Source organism: Quercus suber, unplaced genomic scaffold (assembly GCF_002906115.3).
Source record: "Quercus suber isolate HL8 unplaced genomic scaffold, Cork oak 2.0 scaffold_112, whole genome shotgun sequence".
NCBI classification, from domain to species: Eukaryota; Viridiplantae; Streptophyta; class Magnoliopsida; order Fagales; family Fagaceae; genus Quercus; species Quercus suber.
Window position 1 is genome coordinate 851,049 of NW_027069577.1, and position 23,180 is coordinate 874,228.

Here is a 23,180-nt window from a genome sequence, read left to right on the forward strand (position 1 = left end):
AAAAAAAAAATTAAAGCCCAACAAATTCATCTGGTTAAGAGGATCCAAACCCGAACCCATTTGCCCACCTTCAAGACTACCCGAACCGAGAGGTGGCACGCTAACCTTGAAACAAACAAACCCGCACGGTAAATTAAAGAGAAATCCAAATTCTGATCCCAGGTTGTCTCAATGTCATTTATTCTGTCCAATCGTTCTCAATTTCAGACATTTATTTAAAATCTTTTCCAACGAATCCTAAAATTTTCCATCCAATACTTTCCTGCGTTTTCTCAGGAACCGAACAGATTTTTATCAACTACCACCACCTTTTGCCAAATCGTGATCTATCTATAAACCATTTCTTTCCCCAAGATACACAGGAAATCAGAGAGAGAGAGAGAGAGAGAGTATAGAATAGAATATGCAACAAAGGTTGAAACTTCAGCAGCAACAACAAGAAGCCCTAATGCAACAAGCCCTTCTTCAACAGCCTCACATGTACCACCCTGGTGTCCTCGCTGCTGCCATGTCTCAGGTATATTTTATATATATATATATATATATTGCTGTGTATCATTTTTATTTTAATTTCCAATTCAATTCAATGTTTTGTGTACTGCGTACGACCTTAAATTTCGCGCGTAATTAATGAGCCATTTCTTATGGGTAAACAATTGTGCTTTTTTTATTTAAAAGAATGGAAAAAATCAATTTATTGTACTGCAATTTATAATGACTTGGAATGGTGGGGTTGCCCCATGTTATGGCTAAAAGGTTGTTTGTACCATACGTAGTTGTAGAGACCTATGGATTTTGTTTATTTTGCAATATTTTGTTGTTGCAACACTTTACATGTAAATACGTAGTGTGAATTTGTATTTTTTATTTTGCATATTCATCAGATTTCAACTATTTGAATAAGGATGTGATTTGCTACTTGAAACTAATGTGATGTCTAATCTTCTTTGTGTCTTTTTATTTTTTTTCCCTTATGCTTAATTGGAAGAATTATAGCCCTTGATTATTCTCCCTTTTGCCTTCTCAAGCAATTTCCCAATAGTTGGATATTGTCACACTTTGCTTCTATATGTATGTTGTGTTTTTTTTTTTTTTTTTTTTTTTAATTTAGTTTGTATTAATGAAAGTAGCAATTATTAGTGTGTGTATTTAGGTTTTTTGTATTATTTTCTTGAGTTTCTTCGTTTGATTTTATCTAGGATGTTAGCTTGTAGTTGCTAGGATCCTTTTTTTTTTTTTTTTTTTTTTTTTTTTTTTTTTTTTTTTTTTCATTTTTCCTTCTTTTATTTTTATATTTTGCAGATGGAGCCTATCCCAAGTGGGAATCTGCCTCCTGGCTTTGACTCGACTACATGCCGCAGTGTGTGAGTGCTATGTAACCGTTCTTTTTCTTTTCTTTTTAAAATTTTCTCCTCTCTTTGCCAATGATCTCTGGCTCAATTGGCACCTGAGGCCCTTGCAAGTGCTTGGAGGGTGAGGTCGTGAGTTCAAGATCCACTTGGTGTATGTGTAACTTACCAATAATTAATGAAAATCGCCTATGTATCTTTTAGCTTGAGGACATCTTGTGTTTCATGGTCTGTTTAGGTTCTGTAAGCACTTTCCACCTAATGGGACTTCTATAACATCAAATTAATGAGAAATTGTAAATGTACTAGGAAGGATTTGTTTGTTAACCGGTTTTCCTTTTTTATCACATTGCTTTTTAAGAAATCAAAAGTTTTATAGCATAAGTGTGACGTGTACTAGTTTACTTAAGATGTTGTATTGCTGTATTTATTTTACTTGATTGCCAATCTAATTAGCTTGATGATGCCAGCTATGTAGGAAATATTCATGTAAATGTCACCGAGAAGCTTCTTGGTGAAGTTTTCCAGACTGCTGGGCCTCTTGCTGGATGCAAGCTCATCAGAAAGGATAAGGTTTGATTTAGTACTCATGTATTTGTTGCATCATTACTTGATCTTTGTTTTGTCATTGTACTAGCTTTGTTGGAACATTCACTGATGTTCTTAATTTCTTTAGTTCTTTATAAATATTTAAACATTTTTTGAGTGAAAATTCATATATTTTTTTACATGGTACTAAAATCCAAGATTTTCAATTTAATAAAGACATCAAGGTCTTGCTAAGATGACATAGTAAGCAATTAGTGCAAAAGTCAAGTTGGTGATGCAATCTTTTGGCAACTGTATGCTTCAGCCATTTAAAACTTCTTGTTATATATAACTATTCGTTTTCTGTAGAAAATTCTCATGATGTGGAGGGTAGGAAAATTTCTCACTTACCTTCTGTTCCTCTTCTTATTGTGGTGATTTACAAGCGTTTCAGCTGAAGATGAGGACATGTTAACCTGGAAATATTTGTGCTTAAAGCTGAGAGTGAGGGGTGCGATGGATTAGAAGGTGGGGGACACCTTCAGGTCCTGCTATCCGTATGGTTCCTGAAGTTGTTGCTGTTCATTTCTAGAGTTGAAACAGTGAATCATAATCAATTTTCACCAATAGTGCATTTTAAATAAAGCCATTGAGCTCTAGCTCAAATGGATCTTCTTCTCTTTGAAAGAATAAGGTGGAGGGTGAAATCATAGGTTCAACATGCACTGGATGCATGAGTAATTACCAATTAAAAAAAAGCAGTGCATTCCAGATAAAATGAGCCACCACTATAGGAAGTTTGTTACTGTAAACCAACTCATGTGGGATGACATAAGAAATAAATCGGTTTCCCTTAACTTGAGTCAATCTCCATGGGATGACATGAGTTCTTATTTATCGAATAGCTGTTTGAACCTAGGGGTTTTTATCATGTGGCCTTTTCAATGAACTTTTAACTCTTCACCATCTTGTGTGAAGTTGCCATAATTACGATATATGTTCCTTCTTGTCATGACTAGCAAATAAATGGCTTTGATAGTTTATTCTTGTCATGACTAGCATCTAACTGGGTCTAACGTATTTGTAGAAATATAGGAGGCAACTCACCTGTTTAATATGACCTACACCTGAATAAAAACATTTCTTTATTTGCTGAAATTATTCATTGTCTGTGCCTTACTTTCCCTTTATTGGATTTGCTTTGATGGCTTGATTCGTCATTGTTGCAGTCATCATATGGTTTTGTGGACTACCATGACCGGACATCTGCAGCCCTTGCAATAATGAATTTGCATGGGCGCCAACTGTAAGCATTCACTTATTATACATCAACTGTGGTCATTTTAGCCCCTTCTTTGGAAAATTTAATCTTGGTATTCTGTTAGGCATTGAACGAGAGGGCAGGGATTTTCTTTATATATATATGTATATGTAAAGAATCTATTGATAGATTTCTCATCATTTGGGAATTAAAAAATTATGTTATTAACTGCTCATACCAGTATAAATGGACTTTGCCATTAATGCTCCTCTTTCCAATTAATCGTTTTAGTTCTCAAATCAGCAGTATTTCCTCATTTTTGACAGTTCCACATATATCATGATGCTTTAACTTTCATTAAATGTCTTATTCCTTTTTTTATTTTGTTTTATGGTCTTTTGGTTTTTAATGGCTATTCCTTTTTGTTATATTACAATTTCAGTTATGGTCAGGCACTTAAGGTGAATTGGGCATATACCAATAATCAGAGGGAGGATACTTCAGGTTACTTTAGACTTCCATTCTTCTTCATCCTGCTGATTGATTTTGTTGCTTGTTGAGTGCCTTTTATTAACATTCATATGTTTTTCCCTTTTATGCACTTTAAAAATCATCAGGACACTTCAATATATTTGTTGGTGATTTGAGTCCAGAGGTTACTGATGCAACGTTATTTGCGTGCTTCTCAGTATATCCTAGTTGTTCGTGAGTTCTTCATTCCCTTGAATATTTCCTTTTATACTATTTTGTCATGAGTAGGTACCAGATAAGGGTTGCAAGCCCTCGATTTTCTGATGACTACCATGTTTTTGTTACTGGCAACATGTCCAAGACAAAAAGTTTATGGGGGGATATACAAGTGTTGTAATTTTGTTGCTTAAATCTTGTGTCCCCCTTGTGCATGTTTTGGACCACTCTAATTCATGTGGTGTCTGTTAAGATATTTGGTTTATGATCCTTTTGCTTTCTCATTTATAGTGATGCAAGGGTCATGTGGGATCACAAAACTGGCCGCTCAAAAGGATATGGATTTGTTGCTTTCCGTAATCAGCAGGTATTTCTTTAAAAAACTGTTTTGTAGCATACAGTACAAAATAATGGCTTTATAAATTCTTTACCCGCTTTAAGATGGAGATCCATGAAGAAAAATAGTGTTTCATTAAAGAACAGTTAAGACTGTTGGATATGTTTTTCCAAATGAAATTGAGCCAAATTTATTATTTACTTATAAATTAAAAGAAAGAGCCAAAGTACTCCACCTAGATTTTTGGGCACAAACATTACAATATTGTTTTGTATTGAGAGCATTGAGAACATTATGTTAACAATATGCCGAGTCGACAAACTTATAACATTCCTTATGGAATTTTTTTTGCAGGAAGCACAGAGTGCCATCAATGACTTGACTGGTTAGGCAGATTGTTCACCTCCATTGCCTTCTTCTTTTTCTTTTTTTTATAAATAATTTTTTTTTAAATAAATTTTTTTATTAAAAATAATCGTTTTTTGAATAGTCTAGTTTTCTATCCTTCCAGGAGCTGATCTGTTTTTCCCACCATCATGTAGGTAAATGGCTTGGAAATAGGCAAATAAGATGCAACTGGGCGACCAAAGGTGCTACTTCTAATGAAGACAGGCAAATCAATGAGAATCAAAATGCAGTTGTACTTACAAATGGGTCTTCAGGTAGCATGAAACCTTCTACTTGATTCTGTCCACCATGTAGAGTCCCGGAAAATCAGGACAGTGCCTTTTTAGGGCCTATGTTGACCAAGTTTCTGGTCGCTACATTCACTGGAATATGCTTATGCATGTAATATGGAATCACAGCATACAGCACAACATAATCTCACACTTGATAGCCAAAAGCCAGGGTATATCAGTCATCTGACTATGATTAGCTTTACAGAAAATTGACAAGTGTGCCCATTTACTTGAAGCATAACCACTCACCAAAAGTTAAAATGGCTTGGGTGATATAAAACTTTGTCCCAGCTAGTTGCCAATCTGGTTATTCTATTAGTTGGGTGACAAGCTGTTTTTATGAGGTGTATTTTGGTAATATTTGTAGAAAACACAAAATAGCTAATGGTCATTGATAGACTGGAAAGTGATATGCCTAGCAGACTCAAACAAAAGCTTTGAGTTAGGATTTGTTAGGGTGTTCATTCACATTTAATAATTAAGGTGCTTTAAGGTGTCATTAAGTGCAATACATTAAGCCTTGACAATTTATATTGAGCTATTGAAGGATAGGGATACACGATACATACACAGACATACATATATAATAGGTTAGTATACAGCACATGCACTCACATGGGATTGAATCTCCACACCCCCCCCCCCCCCTCTCTCTCTCTCTCTCTCTCTTCCCCTCTTCTCTCTTCCCCCAAAAAGAAAAATCTGGGGTGGCAGGTAGTGGGGGAGGAGGCATTTGGTCCAAGGACCATTGGCATGCAATGACGAGTAAAATAAAGGGCTATGGAGTGAGAACTCTTCTTTTCTCCTTCACGTGTCTTAGGAAATTTCTTAGGTCAATAGGCTCATGAGAACTTTAGGAGTAAGTATAAGAACTGATGTCAGGTTGTGTCAGAAGAGCTAAGGTCATATATTATGTTGCCTCTTTAAATTTGACTTATTTCCTGCTGTATCCCAAAGTATGTGCTCTAATTTATGATATGCTAGGCTAGAATTGGCTTGGAATATCTGGATTTTGACAGCTATTTTCTTCTGTTTTATTTGTTTCGTAGATGGAAGCCAGGAGAATATCAATGAGGAGGCTCCTGAAAACAATCCAGCATACACTACTGTTTATGTTGGCAACCTTTCCCATGAGGTAATAAGAAATGCATGGAATTTTCTTAATTCTTGCACATAGCACATTAATGCAGGAAAGACTTGTTGTCTTTGTACACTAGAAGTAGTTTTGAAATTTGAGAAATTTCTATATTATTTTAGTAAGATTAGGTTAAGTACCTGGTTTAAAAGGGAATAGAATGGGGTGGGGCCAATTTCTCTTTTCCCATTCCTGTGCCACCCATGTGAGACCCCTTCCAATACTGTTCTGTACTTGTGTCTGAGCGAACTTTCTTCCCCGTCTCTGCTCCACCTAAAATTTGATGGCTTTATCCCCATTCACCCCCAACCCATTTTCTCTAAATTTTCTCAGTGAATAACTTTTTTTTTTTGGTTGATAAATAACAGAATTGTATTAATAAAAAAATCCAGATACACCGGGGGTGTACGTGGGTAGCAGTACATCAATCTCTTAAATTACAAAGATCAAGCATTTAAAAAAAAAATTAGAACATGGAAAAAGATTAAAAACCAAACTCCAATCCAGCAAGGTGTGGAGAAGGAGAGATTAATTTCTGGAATAGACCATTCCTTCCCCTCAAAACATCTTGAGTTTTGTTCCCGCCAAATACACACCATAAGACACAATGTGGTACAGCCCTCCACAAATCTATGCCTTGATGTCTATCGAAGGAACCTTGCCAGCTCGAAAATAAATCAGTAACGCTTTACGGCATAACCCATAGAAGACCAAAAAGAGCCCATACCTTAACCATAACTTGGAAGCAATAGGACAATGAAGAAGAAGATAATTCACTGATTCCCCACTCTTTTTACACATATAGCACCAATCTATAACTGCGACTCCCTTATACCATAAGTTGTCAAGAGTCAAAATCTTACCTAACCTAAGGCGGTAGTCCATGAAAAGAACGCAACCCTAGGAGGGATCTTTGAACGCCACACAGGTTTCCAAGGGAAAAGAGTGTCAGGAGTTAAGGAAAGGGAGAAGTAGTACTCACGCACTTTAAAATTCTTACTCCTTGCCGGTTTCCAACAAATTTTGTTCTGTTCCTCACCATTAAGAGGCATAGAATTTCCAAAAAAGTGTATAAATGTTCCAATTCCCAATCTTGGACATCCCTAGAAAATTGAAGATCCCAGTGAGCCTTTGGTTAGGAAAGTGCATCACATCCTCAATAGAAGACCCCTTATTACAACTACTGCTATAGAGTTCTGGAAAAGCCTCCTAGAGAGTACAACCCACACACCACACATGATGCCAAAATTTAATTCTATTACTGAAGTATTACCAACACCAACCTCAAACTGATTCATATCTCAGCAAATAACTGATTCATATATCTGCATTTTTGTGTACAAAGTCCAAGCAGTGTGTTTGGCACAAGGAGAAGGTAAAAAGATTATTTATCAAAAGGAAGTCTAAAATTTTAAAAGAGAAGAAAAACTAGAAAGGTTCCCAAGGAAGTGTGGATCAAGAGATTATAAACTTATAAAAATAAGGGATCAAGAGATCATAAGGTGTATAACACTGAAACTCTGTTACTTCAGAACTAAGAAATCCTTTGTTATCAAATTTCTCATTGATATTGCAATCTAATCTTTTAGCTAAATATCCTAAGAAAGAAAGCAGGCAAGAGAAAAAGAACCCTGGAATATGAGAGGAATGGTGCAGTAGGGAACATCTTCAAAGGAATCAATAAGATATCTATGTATGTTAGTTTTTTTAGAAATTACTTAACTATGCTAGGGAATTGCTGCATTTTTTAGAAATTACTTAACTATGCTAGGGAATTCTGTAACTGAGGCTGGGAAGTATTAAATCCATACCTGCCCTGAATTCATGCTGCATTTTTCCATCTTCCTCAACCACCACCTGGCCTATGTTCCAGTTTTCTCCATCCCTACCCCATTGTTAGAGGGGCCATGCAAAAGCACTTTCCTAGTTAGCGTACCTATCATAGTATTCCAAACAAGTTTAGAGCTTGGCCTTATTTTTTATTTTATTTTGGATTTTGCTGTTAAGTAAAATAAACAAGTCTGAATGAGCATGTTGCACCTTCAAGCCCAAGATCTTCATGAACAGCTTAGCTCACGTGCTCTCCGTATCATGAGGTCCCTCAAACTCTTTCTTGATGTCTTGATTCATTGCAAAAACTCTTTCTTTGCTTCTCTTTAGTTTTTTTTATCATCTTGAATTATTTTCTGGTATCAAACTCCATATGTCTTTTTGGTTAGTTTGTCAGTTTATTTTCCCATTTCCTAAATTTTAAATTGTAATTAAGGTCCCATGGCATAAACTAATAGTTCAGTTTCAAGATTTGTTTTTAAGTTTGTACTTCCTCCCTGAAATTCTGGTGTTTGTGTTTAGGTAACTCAAGCTGAACTCCATTGTCAGTTTCATGCTCTTGGAGCTGGGGTTATAGAGGAGGTGCGTGTCCAGAGGGATAAAGGATTTGGATTTGTTAGATACAACACTCATGAAGAAGCAGCCTCGGCCATTCAAATGGCTAATGGGAGGATAATTCGTGGCAAACCCTTAAAGGTAAGAAAACCTTTTCTGGGAGGTTATTTCATTTGACAATCACTTAGTGTCATTCCCATTTGAGCATAATAATAACGTATTCTAAGGTTGTGTTTGGATGAAAAATTAAAATTTCTTTGAATTTTTAAAATTATGGAATTTAAATCAATGGGAATCATGGGATATATATTTAAAATTAAGAAATTCGAGTATTATGATACTTAAAACAATGGTGGTAATAGTGGTGGCACTAAATTGGTGATGGTATGGTGCGCTATGATTTTGGTGTAGGCGGTGGTTGTAGTGGTGGTGCTGGCAGTGGTGGTAGTGGTGGTGCTAGCAGTGGATGGTGGTGGTGCAGTGGCGTAATGATGGAACAATGGTATTGGTATGAGAATGGTAATGTTGGTAGAATTTATACAATGACACATTGTATAGAGGATGTGAATCAGGTCTTGGGTTCAAGACCCTTTTGGATATGTGTAACCTACCCATAAAAAAAAAAAATGAAGCAATGGGGGCATGGATGCATGACTACTTCCTACCAAACCAGGTTCCTATATGCACAAAGATTTTCAGACACTTAAATTAAGAAATTCGAGTATTATGATACTTAAAACGATGGTGGTAATAGTGGTGGCAATAACGTGGTGATGGTATGGTGCGCTGTGATTTTGGTGTAGGTGGTGGTTGTGGTGGTGGTAGTGGTGGTGCTAGCAGTGGATGGTGGTGGTGCAGTGGCGTAATGATGGAACAATGGTGGTGGTATGAGAATGGTAATGTTGGTAGAATTTATACAATGACGCATTGTATAGAGGATGTGAATCAGGTCTTGGGTTCAAGACCCTTTGGATATCTGTAACCTACCCATTAAAAAAAAAAAGAAAAAGAAAAAAACCCTTTGCAATGGGGGCATGGATGTATGACTACTTCCTACCAAACCAGTTTCCTATATGCACCAAGATTTTCAGACACCCCCAAAAAATTGTGTATTTTTTATGAGCTCATCTTAAACATAGATTATGTAATGCCTACGAGCGCATCAACTTGAATGATTATAATGTAATAAAAGAAAATTTCTTTATGAATAAATTATTTTGGTCAACAAGACCAGAAAAATGTGGAACTCAATAAAATATTTTATTAAGGCAATCAGGTGGACAGGAGAATCAAGAAATTCCTACTAGAAATAGTGTATATGGAACTTGCTGGTTGTTACTTGTATTTGGAACTAAACAACAATTTTGAGGCGCTCTAGATTGTTTTTTAATCTTTCTTCCTGATTTTGGTTTTAGCAATTATGTTGTGCACTGTTGTCTACATGGAAATGGGGACCTCACTGGCTCAGTCTTGCCAAATAGGGTGAAAGGAAAAAGAAAAAAAAAAAGAAAGAAAAGAAAATGAGAAAAAACTGAGAACTAATATTTTTTTGCCTGGCTTGCTGTTAGGAAAACATTTATACATTTATCTGTGGCCTCTAGGCAGTTTAGAAGAATAAGTGCAGATTGCTATTATCTGTGATTGGTTTCAAAAGAGGACCTATGAGGTCCCATGGCAACATTATGAGACACACAAGCAGTACTGTGTTACATGATTAATGGCTGTAGTGGAAATTACAACCAGCATTTTTACCTGCTTGAAGAAAATATTTATATTTTGGATGCATGTGTGTAGTGCTCGTGGGGTAGCAAGCCAACTCCTCCTGGGACAGCTTCAAATCCATTACCTCTTCCACCTCAACCATATCAGATACTTCCAACTGCTAGTATGAACCAAGGCTATTCTCCAGCTGAGTTGTTGGCTTATCAGCGCCAACTTGCTTTAAGTCAGGCTGCTGCATCTGGCCTCTCGGGTCAAGCTCTCGTGCAGATGACTGGACAGCATGGGCTGGCTGCAGGATCCATGGGATTGAGCTCTGGGGGATCCCAAACAATTTATGATGGATATCCTAACAATTCGTCTGGCCAACAGCTCATGTACTATCGTTAATGGTGTTTTCAGCTGAACTCTTCCCCTCTTTTGGGTAGTATTTATAGTAAATCGTTTTTCTCTTGGTTTTTGTCAGTATACTTTGGGCTTTCTGCTTGAGATGTGAATCATTCTTCAATAACTTTAAATTTTTGATCCCTTACGTTGTATCCTGTAAGATATGTTCTGTTTGGCTTTGTAACAGGGTCTTCTTTTGGATTTTGTTTCCTCATTCATGTCAATTGCACATGGATTGCTGTTACTTTTCATGTTAACAACATTTATCACATTTTCCCCAGTTCCTTGAATTTTTGGTTGTGTTAAATCATTGGGAAAAGGCACATAAATAATGCCTATCACCAAACCGTAACAAATTTGGTGGAGCTCTCTGCCTGTGTCTAAACTTATGCTATCACATCTCTGAGCAGTGGCCTTGGAAAGGTGCTCTTGTATGTTCATAAACAGCATAATTTTTCTAATTTTTCATTTGAAAAAATAATTAAGATTTGGAGGGAGTGTAATAATCAGACTTCTCAGGATTAGGAGCAAACAGGGGACCAACTATTAGCATTGTTTGTAGGGACTTTTTTGGCTTGGTCTTGTGCTTGGGGAGTCACTTCTAGGGATTCCATTCCATCGTTTTTAGATTCTCTTTTTTGTTGTACCTAATTCTCTGTGTTGCTTTTTCTTTTTCTATACATATTATTTTTGACTGCTTCATTCTTCTTGTATGAAGTAGTTTTTTGTTAATAAAATTGTCTTACCTACAAAATAACCTAATCGTAGACCCACCAAGACGTGAGAATAAATAATTATTTTATATTGTAATGCAATGTATATTTTTTTCTCTAAAATTTGTTAAAGATAATTTGTTCTCCCTAAAAATTAAACAGTTTCTATTCGATCTAATTTGGTCCAATTAGGTTTACTTCGGTGCAATTTGATCCACTCGGTCAATTTTAGACTAATTAAGCCTTAAATTGATTCTTTTTGTAGATTGTCTTTTCAAGTTTAGCTCAAAAATTAATTTTTTCCTTAATTTTTGGGTTTAAAAGTATGAAATTTTGTTATATTTGAGTTAAACCCTTTAGTTTTGAGCTAAAAAATACAAAAAAATAAACATTAGAAATTTCAACCCTAAAAATGCAATAACAATGATAAATATTCAAAAGTCTTTTTCGGTGGTTCTATTCTATCCTCCTTAGTCCTAAAAACACAATAAAAATGATAAATATTCAAAAGTCTTATTCGGTCCACATTGGTCTTATTTAGTCCATTTTAACCACTAAAGTTTTATTAGGTCCAATTTGGCCCTATTTAGTCCATTCAATCTGCTAAAGTTTTATTTAGTCCATTTGGACTTATTCAGTCCACTTTGGTTATTTTTTGTACACATTGGTCCTATTCTGTCCACTTCGGTCTTATTCGGTCGATATTGGTCTTATTTGGTCTATTTTTTCCACTTTGATTTTATTCGGTCGACTTTGGTCCTATTTGGTGCATTCTGTCCACCTTGGTTCTATTTGGTCCTATTCGGTCTATTCTGTCCACTTTAGTCCTATTCGGGCTATTCGGTTCACTTTGGTCCTATTCGGTCAATTTCGTCCACTAGTCCTATTCGGTCCATTCTGTCCACTTCAAAACTATTCAGTCAACATTGGTCCTATTCAGTCTAGTTTGCCCACTTCAATCCTATTCGGTCTAATTTGGACCCATTCAGTCTATTCTGTCCACTTTGGTCTTAATTTGTCCATTTGTTTTTATTCAGTTCAATTTGCTCCTATTTGGTCTACTTCGGTCATATTCGGTCCACCATGTTCCTATCCAGTCCACTGTTCCATTTGGTCCATTCAGACCACTTTAGTTCATTTTAGTTCACTTCAATATATTTTTGTGCACTTTCATAATGAGAAAAAACATGTTTGGGTTGAAAACACCTATTCTAAATCCAAATTTATTAATATATATATATATATCTTAAACTCGTAATATCTAAAATCTTAAGCATGGTATTTATTGTTACTACGCTTTTGTTGAGTCTCGTTAATGTAACATTTCAGTCCACTTTGGTACGAATAAATTTAAGTACGAAAGCTTTTCTAAACATATAGGGTATGAATATGCAAATAGAATCTTTAGGGCAATTATTCATTTGTATTAACATTGTTACTTTTAAATAAATTGCATGAGGTTAATTATACATTTAAGATATATATATATATATATATATATATATATTTTAACGTCCACTAGTCCTATTCGGTCGATTCTGTCCACTTCGAAACTATTCAGTCAACATTGGTCCTATTCAGTCTAGTTTGCCCACTTCAATCCTATTCAGTCTAATTTGGTCCCATTCAGTCTATTCTGTCCACTTTGGTCTTAGTTTGTCCATTTGTTCTTATTCAGTTCAATTTGCTCCTATTCGGTCTACTTCGGTCATGTTCGGTCCACCATGTTCCTATCCAGTCCACTGTTCCATTTGGTCCATTCAGACCACTTTAGTCCATTTTAGTTCCCTTCAATATATTTTTGTGCACTTTCATAATGAGAAAAAACATGTTTGGGTTGAAAACACCTATTCTAAATCCAAATTTATTAATATATATATATATATATCTCAAACTCGTAATATCTAAAATCTTAAGCATGGTATTTATTGTTACTACGCTTTTGTTGAGTCTCGTTAATGTAACATTTCAGTCCACTTTGGTACGAATAAATTTAAGTACGAAAGCTTTTCTAAACATATAGGGTATGAATATGCAAATAGAATCTTTAGGGCAATTATTCATTTGTATTAACGTTGTTACTTTTAAATAAATTGCATGAGGTTAATTATACATTTAAGATATATATATATATATATATTTTAAGCAATATATATGTTTGTGTGTGTGTGTGTGTGTAATTTTTATTTAAATAAATTATTCAAATTATTCATTCTTTTAAAAGAAATTATCATGATAATCAAAACTTATATCAAACTTATACTGAATATGTATAATTTATTCTCTAAATTTTATTGGAGAGAGAGAGAGAGAGAGAGAGAGAGAGTACTTGTGATGGTGAATTAAAAAATTACAACACTAAAACGTATGAGCCCAAGACAGAGTCTAAAAATACAATGATTCACCAATATAAAGTAGAGTTGTAAGAAAGAATAAAAAATCAAGAGAGAGAATAACCAATTTTTCCAGAGATAATGTGAGAGACAATAATAAGAAATTTATAGAAAATATATTAATAAACACCAAATTATCCAAGCCATGTTATGTAATAAAATAATATTATATTTTTATATACTATTTTTATAATACACTATGATAACATCTATAAAATCAAAGAGCATAAAAAAGATAACAACTTAAAAACACAAAATTTAATCACATCAACCCAAAGTAGAGTTTTAAATAATACAAAAATTCATCAACCTAAAATAGAGTTGTAAAAAAAATATATAAAAAATAAAAACCACTAAAAATGAAGAGAGAGAGAGAGAGCATTTGGTGTGTGGGAAAACTATGTATAGAATGAGAAAGAGAATTGTAAATTTATAGTAAGAGGCGGGGGAATAAGAAAAGCCAAAAATAAAAGAAGATAAAGTGATAGAGGAAAAGTGATATTAAGATAAATAATAATGGGGATATGAAAAGGTATAAGAGAGGAGAAAAGTTAGAGAAAGTATACTAATAAGTTGAGAAATTAATAAGAAAAAAAAGAGTTAAAAAAAAAAGAGAATGTTGAAAATTGGTGGATGATGTAGCTGTTAATGTGTTTTAATAGGAGCGTAGCAACAATAAATATTACGTTTTTGTTTTTAGATATATATAGATATAGATAACAATAATATTTATTAGATTCGAAACTAATTTGAATCATTTGTTGGAAAGCACATGCAGAAAGAAGTTTTAGCATAGGTAAATTTAGTACAGAAAAATTGTGCTAATTGCTTTGAGCTTCATTGCATCTATATTTAATATCTAAAAGTTGAAGTATATCATTTATTATTGCTATACTCTTGTTAGGCCACATCAGCATTGCATTTTAATATATTTAGTATAGAAAGAGGAGAGGTTTGTATAGAAAGAGAAGCCGTTTCATTGACAAATATGTCACATTCTTGTTGTATCTTTGGGTTTTTGATAAAATTTTAATTTTTTATATGTTATTAAAGTCTTGCATTTTTTTTTTTTTTAAAGTAATGGATTTAATTATATTTACTTCTCTTTAGGCTATTCAAATTTCAAGACGTGTAGATAATGAACCGTTTGTAAGGAGTATTAGAAACAAATTTCAATCACACATTACATTATTTTACAAAATATCTCACATTATGTAATAATTGAACTATATTTCCTTTAAAAAAACTTACAAAATTTAAAAAACATTCAAATAATAAATATAGAAAGCTTAATTTAAATTTTTTAATATATTGTATCAACTATAATTTGTTAGAAAATAATCACATTGTTTTAATAATGGTTTGAAACTAACGCTTATAAGTCTTATATACTATTTTCATTTTTCACTTAACAAAAAAAAAAAATTGTCAAATTTTTCCACACATTCTGCGTCAAGGGTGATGACTGATGATTGACATTATTACTTGGAACGTTTGTCTTCATGAATATGGTTCTCATGTCCAGGAGGTTTACGAGTTTTTCATAATTGTTTTGCCACTTGGCCATTTTTGGATTTTGTAATTTTCTTAATAAATAATTTGAAAACACAAAAGTTGTTTGGGTCTTCTTGGTCTCAACAGGAGAAAGAGATGAAATTTCTCTCACACCATACCATCTATAATCATCTGATATTTAGGAAGATAGAAACAATCTGACAGCATTTATGAGGAAACTGTACCTCCATAATGAAGTAATAAACTGTTAAAGCTTTCTTGTTCAAACTGGCACATCCTTACCTTATAAGTTCTAGGTGAAGGGTGAGATCTTGAGTTCAAGACCTATTAGGTGCGTCCATGACTTACCAATGAAAAAAAAGAGATTCTTAACATGAAAATTTAGAATATCCATATATTTAAACAAGCATTGACTATCACGAGGAATAAGCAAAACACTTTATTCTTCTCTATTTTCATACCGCTACGCCTAAGTCCTGCTTTAATTTTCAATCATTTTTTGAATCATTTTACTTCTTTCTCATTCATTTTCCTGAAAATGAATTAATCAACATGATGGTTCCATGCCCAAGGCCTCTAATGGTTTTAGAATGGTAGAGGTGCTGAAGTTGGTTTTTCCCAATTGAAATATCCTATGGCTTATAGGGAAAATCATGAAGTGGACAGAATTTTAGTGATAACAAGATGCTTTACAGTACTGATTTGAGTGATAAGCAATTTTACTCTGGTGTGCAAAAAGTACATTGGAGTTTGAATTCTAAAACAGAATATATACCTTTGGAAAAAAAAAAAACCATAAAAAAAGGACCCAGTAAGACAATCCTCAGCCGGGAAATTTTAAAATTTCACAAACAGCCTCAATAACTATCAGCTCATGAAATGGACGGAAATTTACAAGACAACATTAGCCCCAGATGGGGAACCTGCCTTTAATGGATCTTGTTGCCTGTTTGATGCCTAATTTTGGAACTAGAAACTTCTGTTTTTGCGGTTGCCTCTCTGCACAACCTTTCCGATTTCTTAGTGAAGACAACAACAATGGATAACTCAAAGAGGTTGTGGCTACACTAATATACATTCTGTGGGGGTTGACAACATGCATGTTGAGATGATGCAGTTTGCTAACATTGCTTTAAGAGTTAAAGATGATATGGACATCAATTATTATCTACAAAATTTACATTTCCCCCGTTATTGAGTGCTTGAATGTTTGGAGCTCAGATCAGAATGTTCATGTGGAAGATCCTCGTCCTGCAAAAATGTCAATTAGTCTATTGCAAACTAAGCTTTTCATCATGAAGGAGAAGTTATTCAACTAGGGAACCTTTAAAAATTGGGGATAGTTTTGCTGTTCTTGAATAAAAGGTTGAGTTTATGCAATGTCAAACTTACTAGCTGCAAGGAAACTTGGCTGTGGGAAGGTGAGAGGCTCGGGCTGCTAAACATCACAGTGGGGTGCATAGTTTCTTCAGCAATTGCTCTCAATCTATTGAGTTCTGGCAAGATATCTTTGCCAAGATCAGGTCTGTCTTTCCGCCTTAACTCGGAACATTTGAGTGCCAGCTTAGCAAAGCACAAGGTCTCTTCAACTGGCCAATCAGTCACAGCTGGATCTAGCAACTGAGTAAAAGTTCCCTTTTCAATAGCCCTTTCAACATGGTGAGTCAAGCCCATTGGCGGTTTAGCTGTTATTAGTTGTAGAAACATGATGCCAATGGAATATATATCAGACTTTACTCCAAGCATTCCTGTTTGCTGATATTCTGGGTCTATATAGCAGAATGTGCCAGCTGTGGATGTCATCCGATACTGTGTCACGGTGTCAGCCAAAGATGGGGGTACTAGCCTGGCCAAGCCAACATCACTAATCTTGCTGACAAAGTTACGGTCAAGCAAGATGTTGCCTGGTTTCAGGTCACGGTGCACAAGTGGCTCTGGTTTGGACTGGTGTAGGAATAGCAAGCCAGTACCTATTTCGGCTGCAATTCTAAACCTAAGTTGCCAAGAAAGGGGTGGAGAGCCACCCCGACAGAAGAGACGGTCATCCAAGCTCCCATTAGCCATGAACTCATAGACCAAGCAGCCATACTCTGGGCAGGCTCCTAGGAGGAGAACCATGTTTGGATGCCGTATGCAGCTCAATACCTCAACCTGTGAATGGTCATGATTCATAAGCACATCATATAAGGGAAATACTTTGAAATACTTCTAGTTGAATTCCCAAAATTTAATGCTTGTCTTGTGTTGTATATACCTAGATTCTATTTTAGACATACCTCTTGCAGAAACTGTGACCTTCCATGAGCTGCATCCGGACGTAGAACCTTAATTGCAACAGGTGTATGGTCCAGATAACACTTGTATACAGGTCCATATCCCCCTTCTCCAATCTTGCGGGATTCTGTGAAGAAGTCAGTGGCAGCTTCAATCTCCTCAATTGAGTACCTCCTATACCTTATGTCTGATTGTGCTAGAGCATCAAGTACCTTTCTCTTCTCCTCTGATTCTTGCAATACTTTCATTTCTGCATTAATTCTTTTTTGTCCTTCTAGCTCTGCTATCCTCTTGGCTGCTTCAGCAGCCTCAATGGCGGCCCTAGACTTGGCCTTCTCCTTTTCTGCAAGTGCCAATGCAGCTTCCTCAGCCAATTGCGCCTCTTGCAGTCTTCGCTCTTCTTCTAATTTCCAGCGCTGCAGCTCTACTGCCTGTTATGCAGATCATATCAGAGCCAGCTGAGAAAATTTTGAAAGGCGTTCAGTAGATATGATTTCTTGTACCTTTTGTTTTGCTGTTAGTGCTTCTTTGCAGGCAGTACTGTACATTTCCATTGTTTGCTTGAGTTCTAGCTTTAGCCTCCTCATTTCAGTCTCCACATCTTCCTGTAATTTTCCATGCAAGTTTCATGTATCAATAATTGCATCCATGTAAATGTACATTTATAGTCCAATTACAGACTACAGAGAAAGAAAAAGCGTATGTGTGGAAGTGTTATCTTCACTAAGCTGGTAACATTCAAAGTTCAGGTATTAGGTGAAGTTTTTGAAAAATTTGGTCCTTTAGCCAACGCATGATTAAGATAGGAAAGCTGTCATCATGCTTCATAAGAGGGTAGCTAGCCTTCATAAAAGCATGATAACTGAGAATTTTATTCACTAATATGCTCATACAAAAACACACACACACACACACACACACACACACACACACTATACACACAGTCGTGCTTAGATATCCATAATAAGCACTAACATACAAATATCACGTATGGCGCTAGCTCCTGGGTCATGAATTTGTATTAGCTTCAATGCATTCCTCATCTTACATGCATGCACAAAATATAGGAGCTAAATATGTACATTTATCAAATTAATGGACTATATGTCCTTACCGCTGTTTGCGATGCGTTTGATAGCCTATCACTTTCCGGTGAGAGTGTTGAAAATTCAGGTGGTGGAGAACCGATTTCCAGTGACTTCGGTCCTATCTGCATTATATCAAAGTTTTCTTTCATGTCTACCTCTGTGGAGGTGAATGACATCCGTGTGGGGGTGCTGCCTATTTCTAAATTGTCGTATACAGTGAACATCTGCTCAATGCTGGGCCTCGCGGAGCTAACAAAGGATATGTCAGTATCAGCCAGAGTAAGTTCCCCATATGATCTTCCATCATAGCCTTTTCTAGAGAATGGTGACCTGCTTCCAATGAGAATTAAATTAGTCCTTTTGGAATGTGATAGTTAAAACCATCTATATAAAAACTTTAGATCTTTCTCGTTCTTAGTCTGTAGTGTCACTGACCTCATGATATCTGTCTCATCTTGCATTCTATGAAATAAATCAACTGGTGGCTTTTCTGTTCCTGATACAGAATTCATTACTTATTTATTAATGAGAAATGGCTGAGCAAATATAGTGAAAAAAGAAAAAAAGAAAAAGAGAAAGCTATATGCTTGAGAAAAAGGTGTTTTAACCTTTCTTAGGAGTAGTAGACTGAGAGAGATTTGGATCCCATGCATCTGATTTGATGCTAGATCGGTTAATAAGTTGGCTACGAAAAGGTGAGGAGGGTGGTGCAGGACGCGAGGCAGATCGCATGGACTGAATTTTTCCTTTGGATATCACATATACGTTACAAAAATCTGGTGCTCCCTTTGCTACTGAGCCTGGAACATCTGTTGCCTTGAATCTTCGGAGAGGAATAATTTTGGAAAGTCAAGAAACTTTTTATAAGTGTTAGAATAATGTATGGTTAAATAATTAAATTTATTATTTTTTTTTTTTTGGGTTTAAACTTTTGGGACCACGGACATTTTATCATGATATAAGAAGAGGTGATACTAGTTATATATGCATACTCTGAAAATTTAAATGATCATAATTCTTACTGAGCATGATTTTATATGGGTCCACACTTGTGTGGGACTTACACACCTACGAGACCCATATGCTACGAGAGGGATACTTCATGAGATGATCTTATAAGATAATTCTTTGTGTGTGTGATATAGGCACATATATGTGAGTACTTTTTTGTTTTTTTTTTTGTTTTGTAATTATAGGCATTTTTCATTAATATAGTAATAAGTTTTAGCTTTTCAAATTTTATTTTATTTTATTTAAAGTTCAACAAATTATTTAAAATAATGGCTTTAACAGTTAGGATTGCATTACACTGATGCACACGTGTGCATGTTGAAAGCTAATTATAATATATATATATATATATATTTATGGAATATAAATTAAAACAAGTTTTAAAGGAAGTGTAGACAAACAAAATATCGACCCAAGTTAATTCTAACTTGAGTAAACTAAAGAAATACTTAACATAAAATAGAGCCAGTTTAAATTAAATTAAGTCTTATATTATTTCAGGTTTAGTCAATATATATCTAAAAGCTAAAGTATAACATTTATTATTACTACGCCCTTGTTAAGCCACATCATCTTCCATGTCATTGCCACATCATTATTGTTTTTCATATTTGTTTTTTGCCTTTAATTTTTTTGACAATATTAAATATATGTAAATACATTGACTTTACAAATTCATCATCTTAGGCGGTTTTAGTTTTACATATTCATCTACTTTAATTTTGATGTTATAACTAAGTATTGTCTATACATATTCCTCTTAGACAATTTTAACTTTACATATAATTTTGTCCCTTAATCTTCCTCTATTTTGGCTCTTTTTATTCTCATCTTTTTACTATAAATTTGTCACTCTCTCCCATTTTATGCATATTTTTCCCACACAAAATGGTTATTTCTCACCCTCTCTCTCATTTTTTTTTCATATTTTATTGGATTTTGTATGAGATTTGTACTCCCATTGTCTTATTATTGACTAATTTATATGTGTTACTTGATGCAAGTATTTTTATTATTATTTTATTTACAACACAAAATAGTTTTAATGTTGTTTACTAGATTTAGGGAAAAATCATATTATAATATGTCCATATTTTCTGTTGTCAGGTTTTAGTTAATTTGGAAAACAGCAAGATAGTCTAGATAATACGATGAAAAACAATTAATGCAGTTGAAGAAGATGTTATTTGTGCAATTTCTTTTTATTATTTGTAAATATTTTGTTTAACAAATTAGCAGCAAATTGTTATGTCCTTATTATATGATATTTTTAAATGCTTGAGTAATTGTTTTAAGCATTTACGAATAGTTTGTATTGCTCATATATATATATGTGTATATATATATATATATATTATCTCATTGGTGTATTCTTTGAGATTTTTAAGAAAACAAATTCAATTTTATTTTTAAAATTATTTATTTNAGAGAGAGAGAGAGAGAGAGAGAGTACTTGTGATGGTGAATTAAAAAATACAACACTAAAACGTATGAGCCCAAGAAAAAGTCTAAAAATACAATGATTCATCAATATAAAGTAGAGTTGTAAGAAAGAATAAAAAATCAAGAGAGAGAATAACCAATTTTTCAAGAGATAATGTGAGAGAGAATAATAAGAAATTTATAGAAAATATATTAATAAACACCAAATTATCCAAGTCATGTTATGTAATAACATATATTATATTTTTATATACTATTTTTATAATACACTATGATAACATCTATAAAATCAAAGAGCATAAAAAAGATAACAACTTAAAAACACAAAATTTAATCACATCAACCCAAAGTAGAGTTTTAAATAATACAAAAATTCATCAACCTAAAATAGAGTTGTAAAAAAAAATATAAAAAATAAAAACCACTAAAAATGAAGAGAGAGAGAGAGAGCATTTGGTGTGTGGGAAACTATGTATAGAATGAGAAAGAGAATTGTAAATTTATAGTAAGAGGCGGGGAATAAGAAAAGCCAAAAATAAAAGAAGAATAAAGTGATAGAGGAAAAGTGATATTAAGATAAATAATATGGGGATATGAAAGGTATAAAGAGGAGAAAAGTTAGAGAAAGTATACTAATAAGTTGGAAATTAATAAGAAAAAAAGAGTTAAAAAAAAAGAGAATGTTGAAAATTGGTGGATGATGTAGCTGTTAATGTGTTTTAATAGGAGCGTAGCAACAATAAATATTACGTTTCTGTTTTTAGATATATATAGATATAGATAACAATAATATTTATTAGATTCAAAACTAATTTGAATCATTTGTTGGAAAGCACATGCAGAAAGAAGTTTTAGCATAGGTAAATTTAGTACAGAAAAATTGTGCTAATTGCTTTGAGCTTCATTGCATCTATATTTAATATCTAAAAGTTGAAGTATATCATTTATTATTGCTATACTCTTGTTAAGTTACATCAGCGTTGCATTTCAATATATTTAGTGTAGAAAGAGAGAGGTTTGTATAGAAAGAGAAGCCGTTTCATTGACAAATATGTCACATTCTTGTTGTATCTTTGGGTTTTTGATAAAATTTTAATTTTTTATATGTTATTAAAGTCTTGCATTTTTTTTTTTTTTAAGTAATGGATTTAATTATATTTACTTCTCTTTAGGCTATTCAAATTTCAAGACGTGTAGATAATGAACCGTTTGTAAGAAGTATTAGAAACAAATTTCAATCACACATTACATTATTTTACAAAATATCTCACATTATGTAATGATTGAACTATATTTCCTTTAAAAAAACTTACAAAATTTAAAAAACATTCAAATAATAAATATAGAAAGCTTAATTTAAAATTTTTAATATATTGTATCAACTATAATTTGTTAGAAAATAATCACATTGTTTTAATAATGGTTTGAAACTAACGCTTATAAGTCTTATATACTATTTTCATTTTTCACTTAACAAAAAAAAAATTGTCAAATTTTTCACACATTCTGCGTCAAGGGTGATGACTGATGATTGACATTATTACTTGGAACGTTTGTCTTCATGAATATGGTTCTCATGTCCAGGAGGTTTACGAGTTTTTCATAATTGTTTTGCCACTTGGCCATTTTGGATTTTGTAATTTTCTTAATAAATAATTTGAAAACACAAAAGTTGTTTGGGTCTTCTTGGTCTCAACAGGAGAAAGAGATGAAATTTCTCTCACACCATACCATCTATAATCATCTGATATTTAGGAAGATAGAAACAATCTGACAGCATTTATGAGGAAACTGTACCTCCATAATGAAGTAATAAACTGTTAAAGCTTTCTTGTTCAAACTGGCACATCCTTACCTTATAAGTTCTAGGTGAAGGGTGAGATCTTGAGTTCAAGACCTATTAGGTGCGTCCATGACTTACCAATGAAAAAAAAGAGATTCTTAACATGAAAATTTAGAATATCCATATATTTAAACAAGCATTGACTATCACGAGGAATAAGCAAAACACTTTATTCTTCTCTATTTTCATACCGCTACGCCTAAGTCCTGCTTTAATTTTCAATCATTTTTTGAATCATTTTACTTCTTTCTCATTCATTTTCCTGAAAATGAATTAATCAACATGATGGTTCCATGCCCAAGGCCTCTAATGGTTTTAGAATGGTAGAGGTGCTGAAGTTGGTTTTTCCCAATTGAAATATCCTATGGCTTATAGGGAAAATCATGAAGTGGACAGAATTTTAGTGATAACAAGATGCTTTACAGTACTGAT

General features: G+C 33.8%; 2 protein-coding genes across 2 annotated transcripts; one reads left to right on the plus strand and one right to left on the minus strand.

Annotated features, from left to right (window-relative positions):
• The first annotated feature begins 106 nt into the window (after positions 1–106).
• LOC112032359 (RNA-binding protein 208) lies at positions 107–10,758 on the plus strand. The gene is made up of 12 exons (XM_024065130.2): positions 107–517; positions 1,303–1,364; positions 1,820–1,922; positions 3,107–3,183; positions 3,581–3,642; positions 3,756–3,843; positions 4,117–4,192; positions 4,517–4,547; positions 4,705–4,824; positions 5,892–5,977; positions 8,330–8,503; positions 10,157–10,758. The coding sequence occupies exons 1-12, from the start codon at positions 404–406 to the stop codon at positions 10,469–10,471; spliced, it is 1,308 nt and encodes a 435-aa protein (XP_023920898.1). The 5' UTR covers positions 107–403; the 3' UTR covers positions 10,472–10,758.
• A 5,038-nt stretch (positions 10,759–15,796) lies between these two features.
• LOC136068381 (U-box domain-containing protein 34-like) lies at positions 15,797–19,276 on the minus strand. The gene is made up of 7 exons (XM_065775477.1): positions 19,060–19,276; positions 18,887–18,947; positions 18,478–18,781; positions 17,867–17,968; positions 17,366–17,794; positions 16,482–17,240; positions 15,797–16,340 (listed from the first exon to the last, which is right to left on the minus strand). The coding sequence occupies exons 1-7, from the start codon at positions 19,181–19,183 to the stop codon at positions 16,281–16,283; spliced, it is 1,839 nt and encodes a 612-aa protein (XP_065631549.1). The 5' UTR covers positions 19,184–19,276; the 3' UTR covers positions 15,797–16,280.
• Positions 19,277–23,180: the final 3,904 nt, after the last annotated feature.

Bases quoted from the DNA above. Each gene is read 5' to 3' on its own strand.
- LOC112032359 (XM_024065130.2), top strand. From the start codon at position 404: ATGCAACAAAGGTTGAAACTTCAGCAGCAACAACAAGAAGCCCTAATG. The intron at 1,923-3,106 runs GTTTGATTTAGT...TCATTGTTGCAG, and splicing joins AGCTCATCAGAAAGGATAAG to TCATCATATGGTTTTGTGGA. The intron at 4,193-4,516 runs GTATTTCTTTAA...TTTTTTTTGCAG, and splicing joins TTGCTTTCCGTAATCAGCAG to GAAGCACAGAGTGCCATCAA.
- LOC136068381 (XM_065775477.1), bottom strand. From the start codon at position 19,183: ATGCGATCTGCCTCGCGTCCTGCACCACCCTCCTCACCTTTTCGTAGC. The intron at 18,948-19,059 runs GTTAAAACACCT...ATTCTGTATCAG, and splicing joins GTCTACTACTCCTAAGAAAG to GAACAGAAAAGCCACCAGTT. The intron at 18,782-18,886 runs GTCAGTGACACT...CATTGGAAGCAG, and splicing joins GATGAGACAGATATCATGAG to GTCACCATTCTCTAGAAAAG.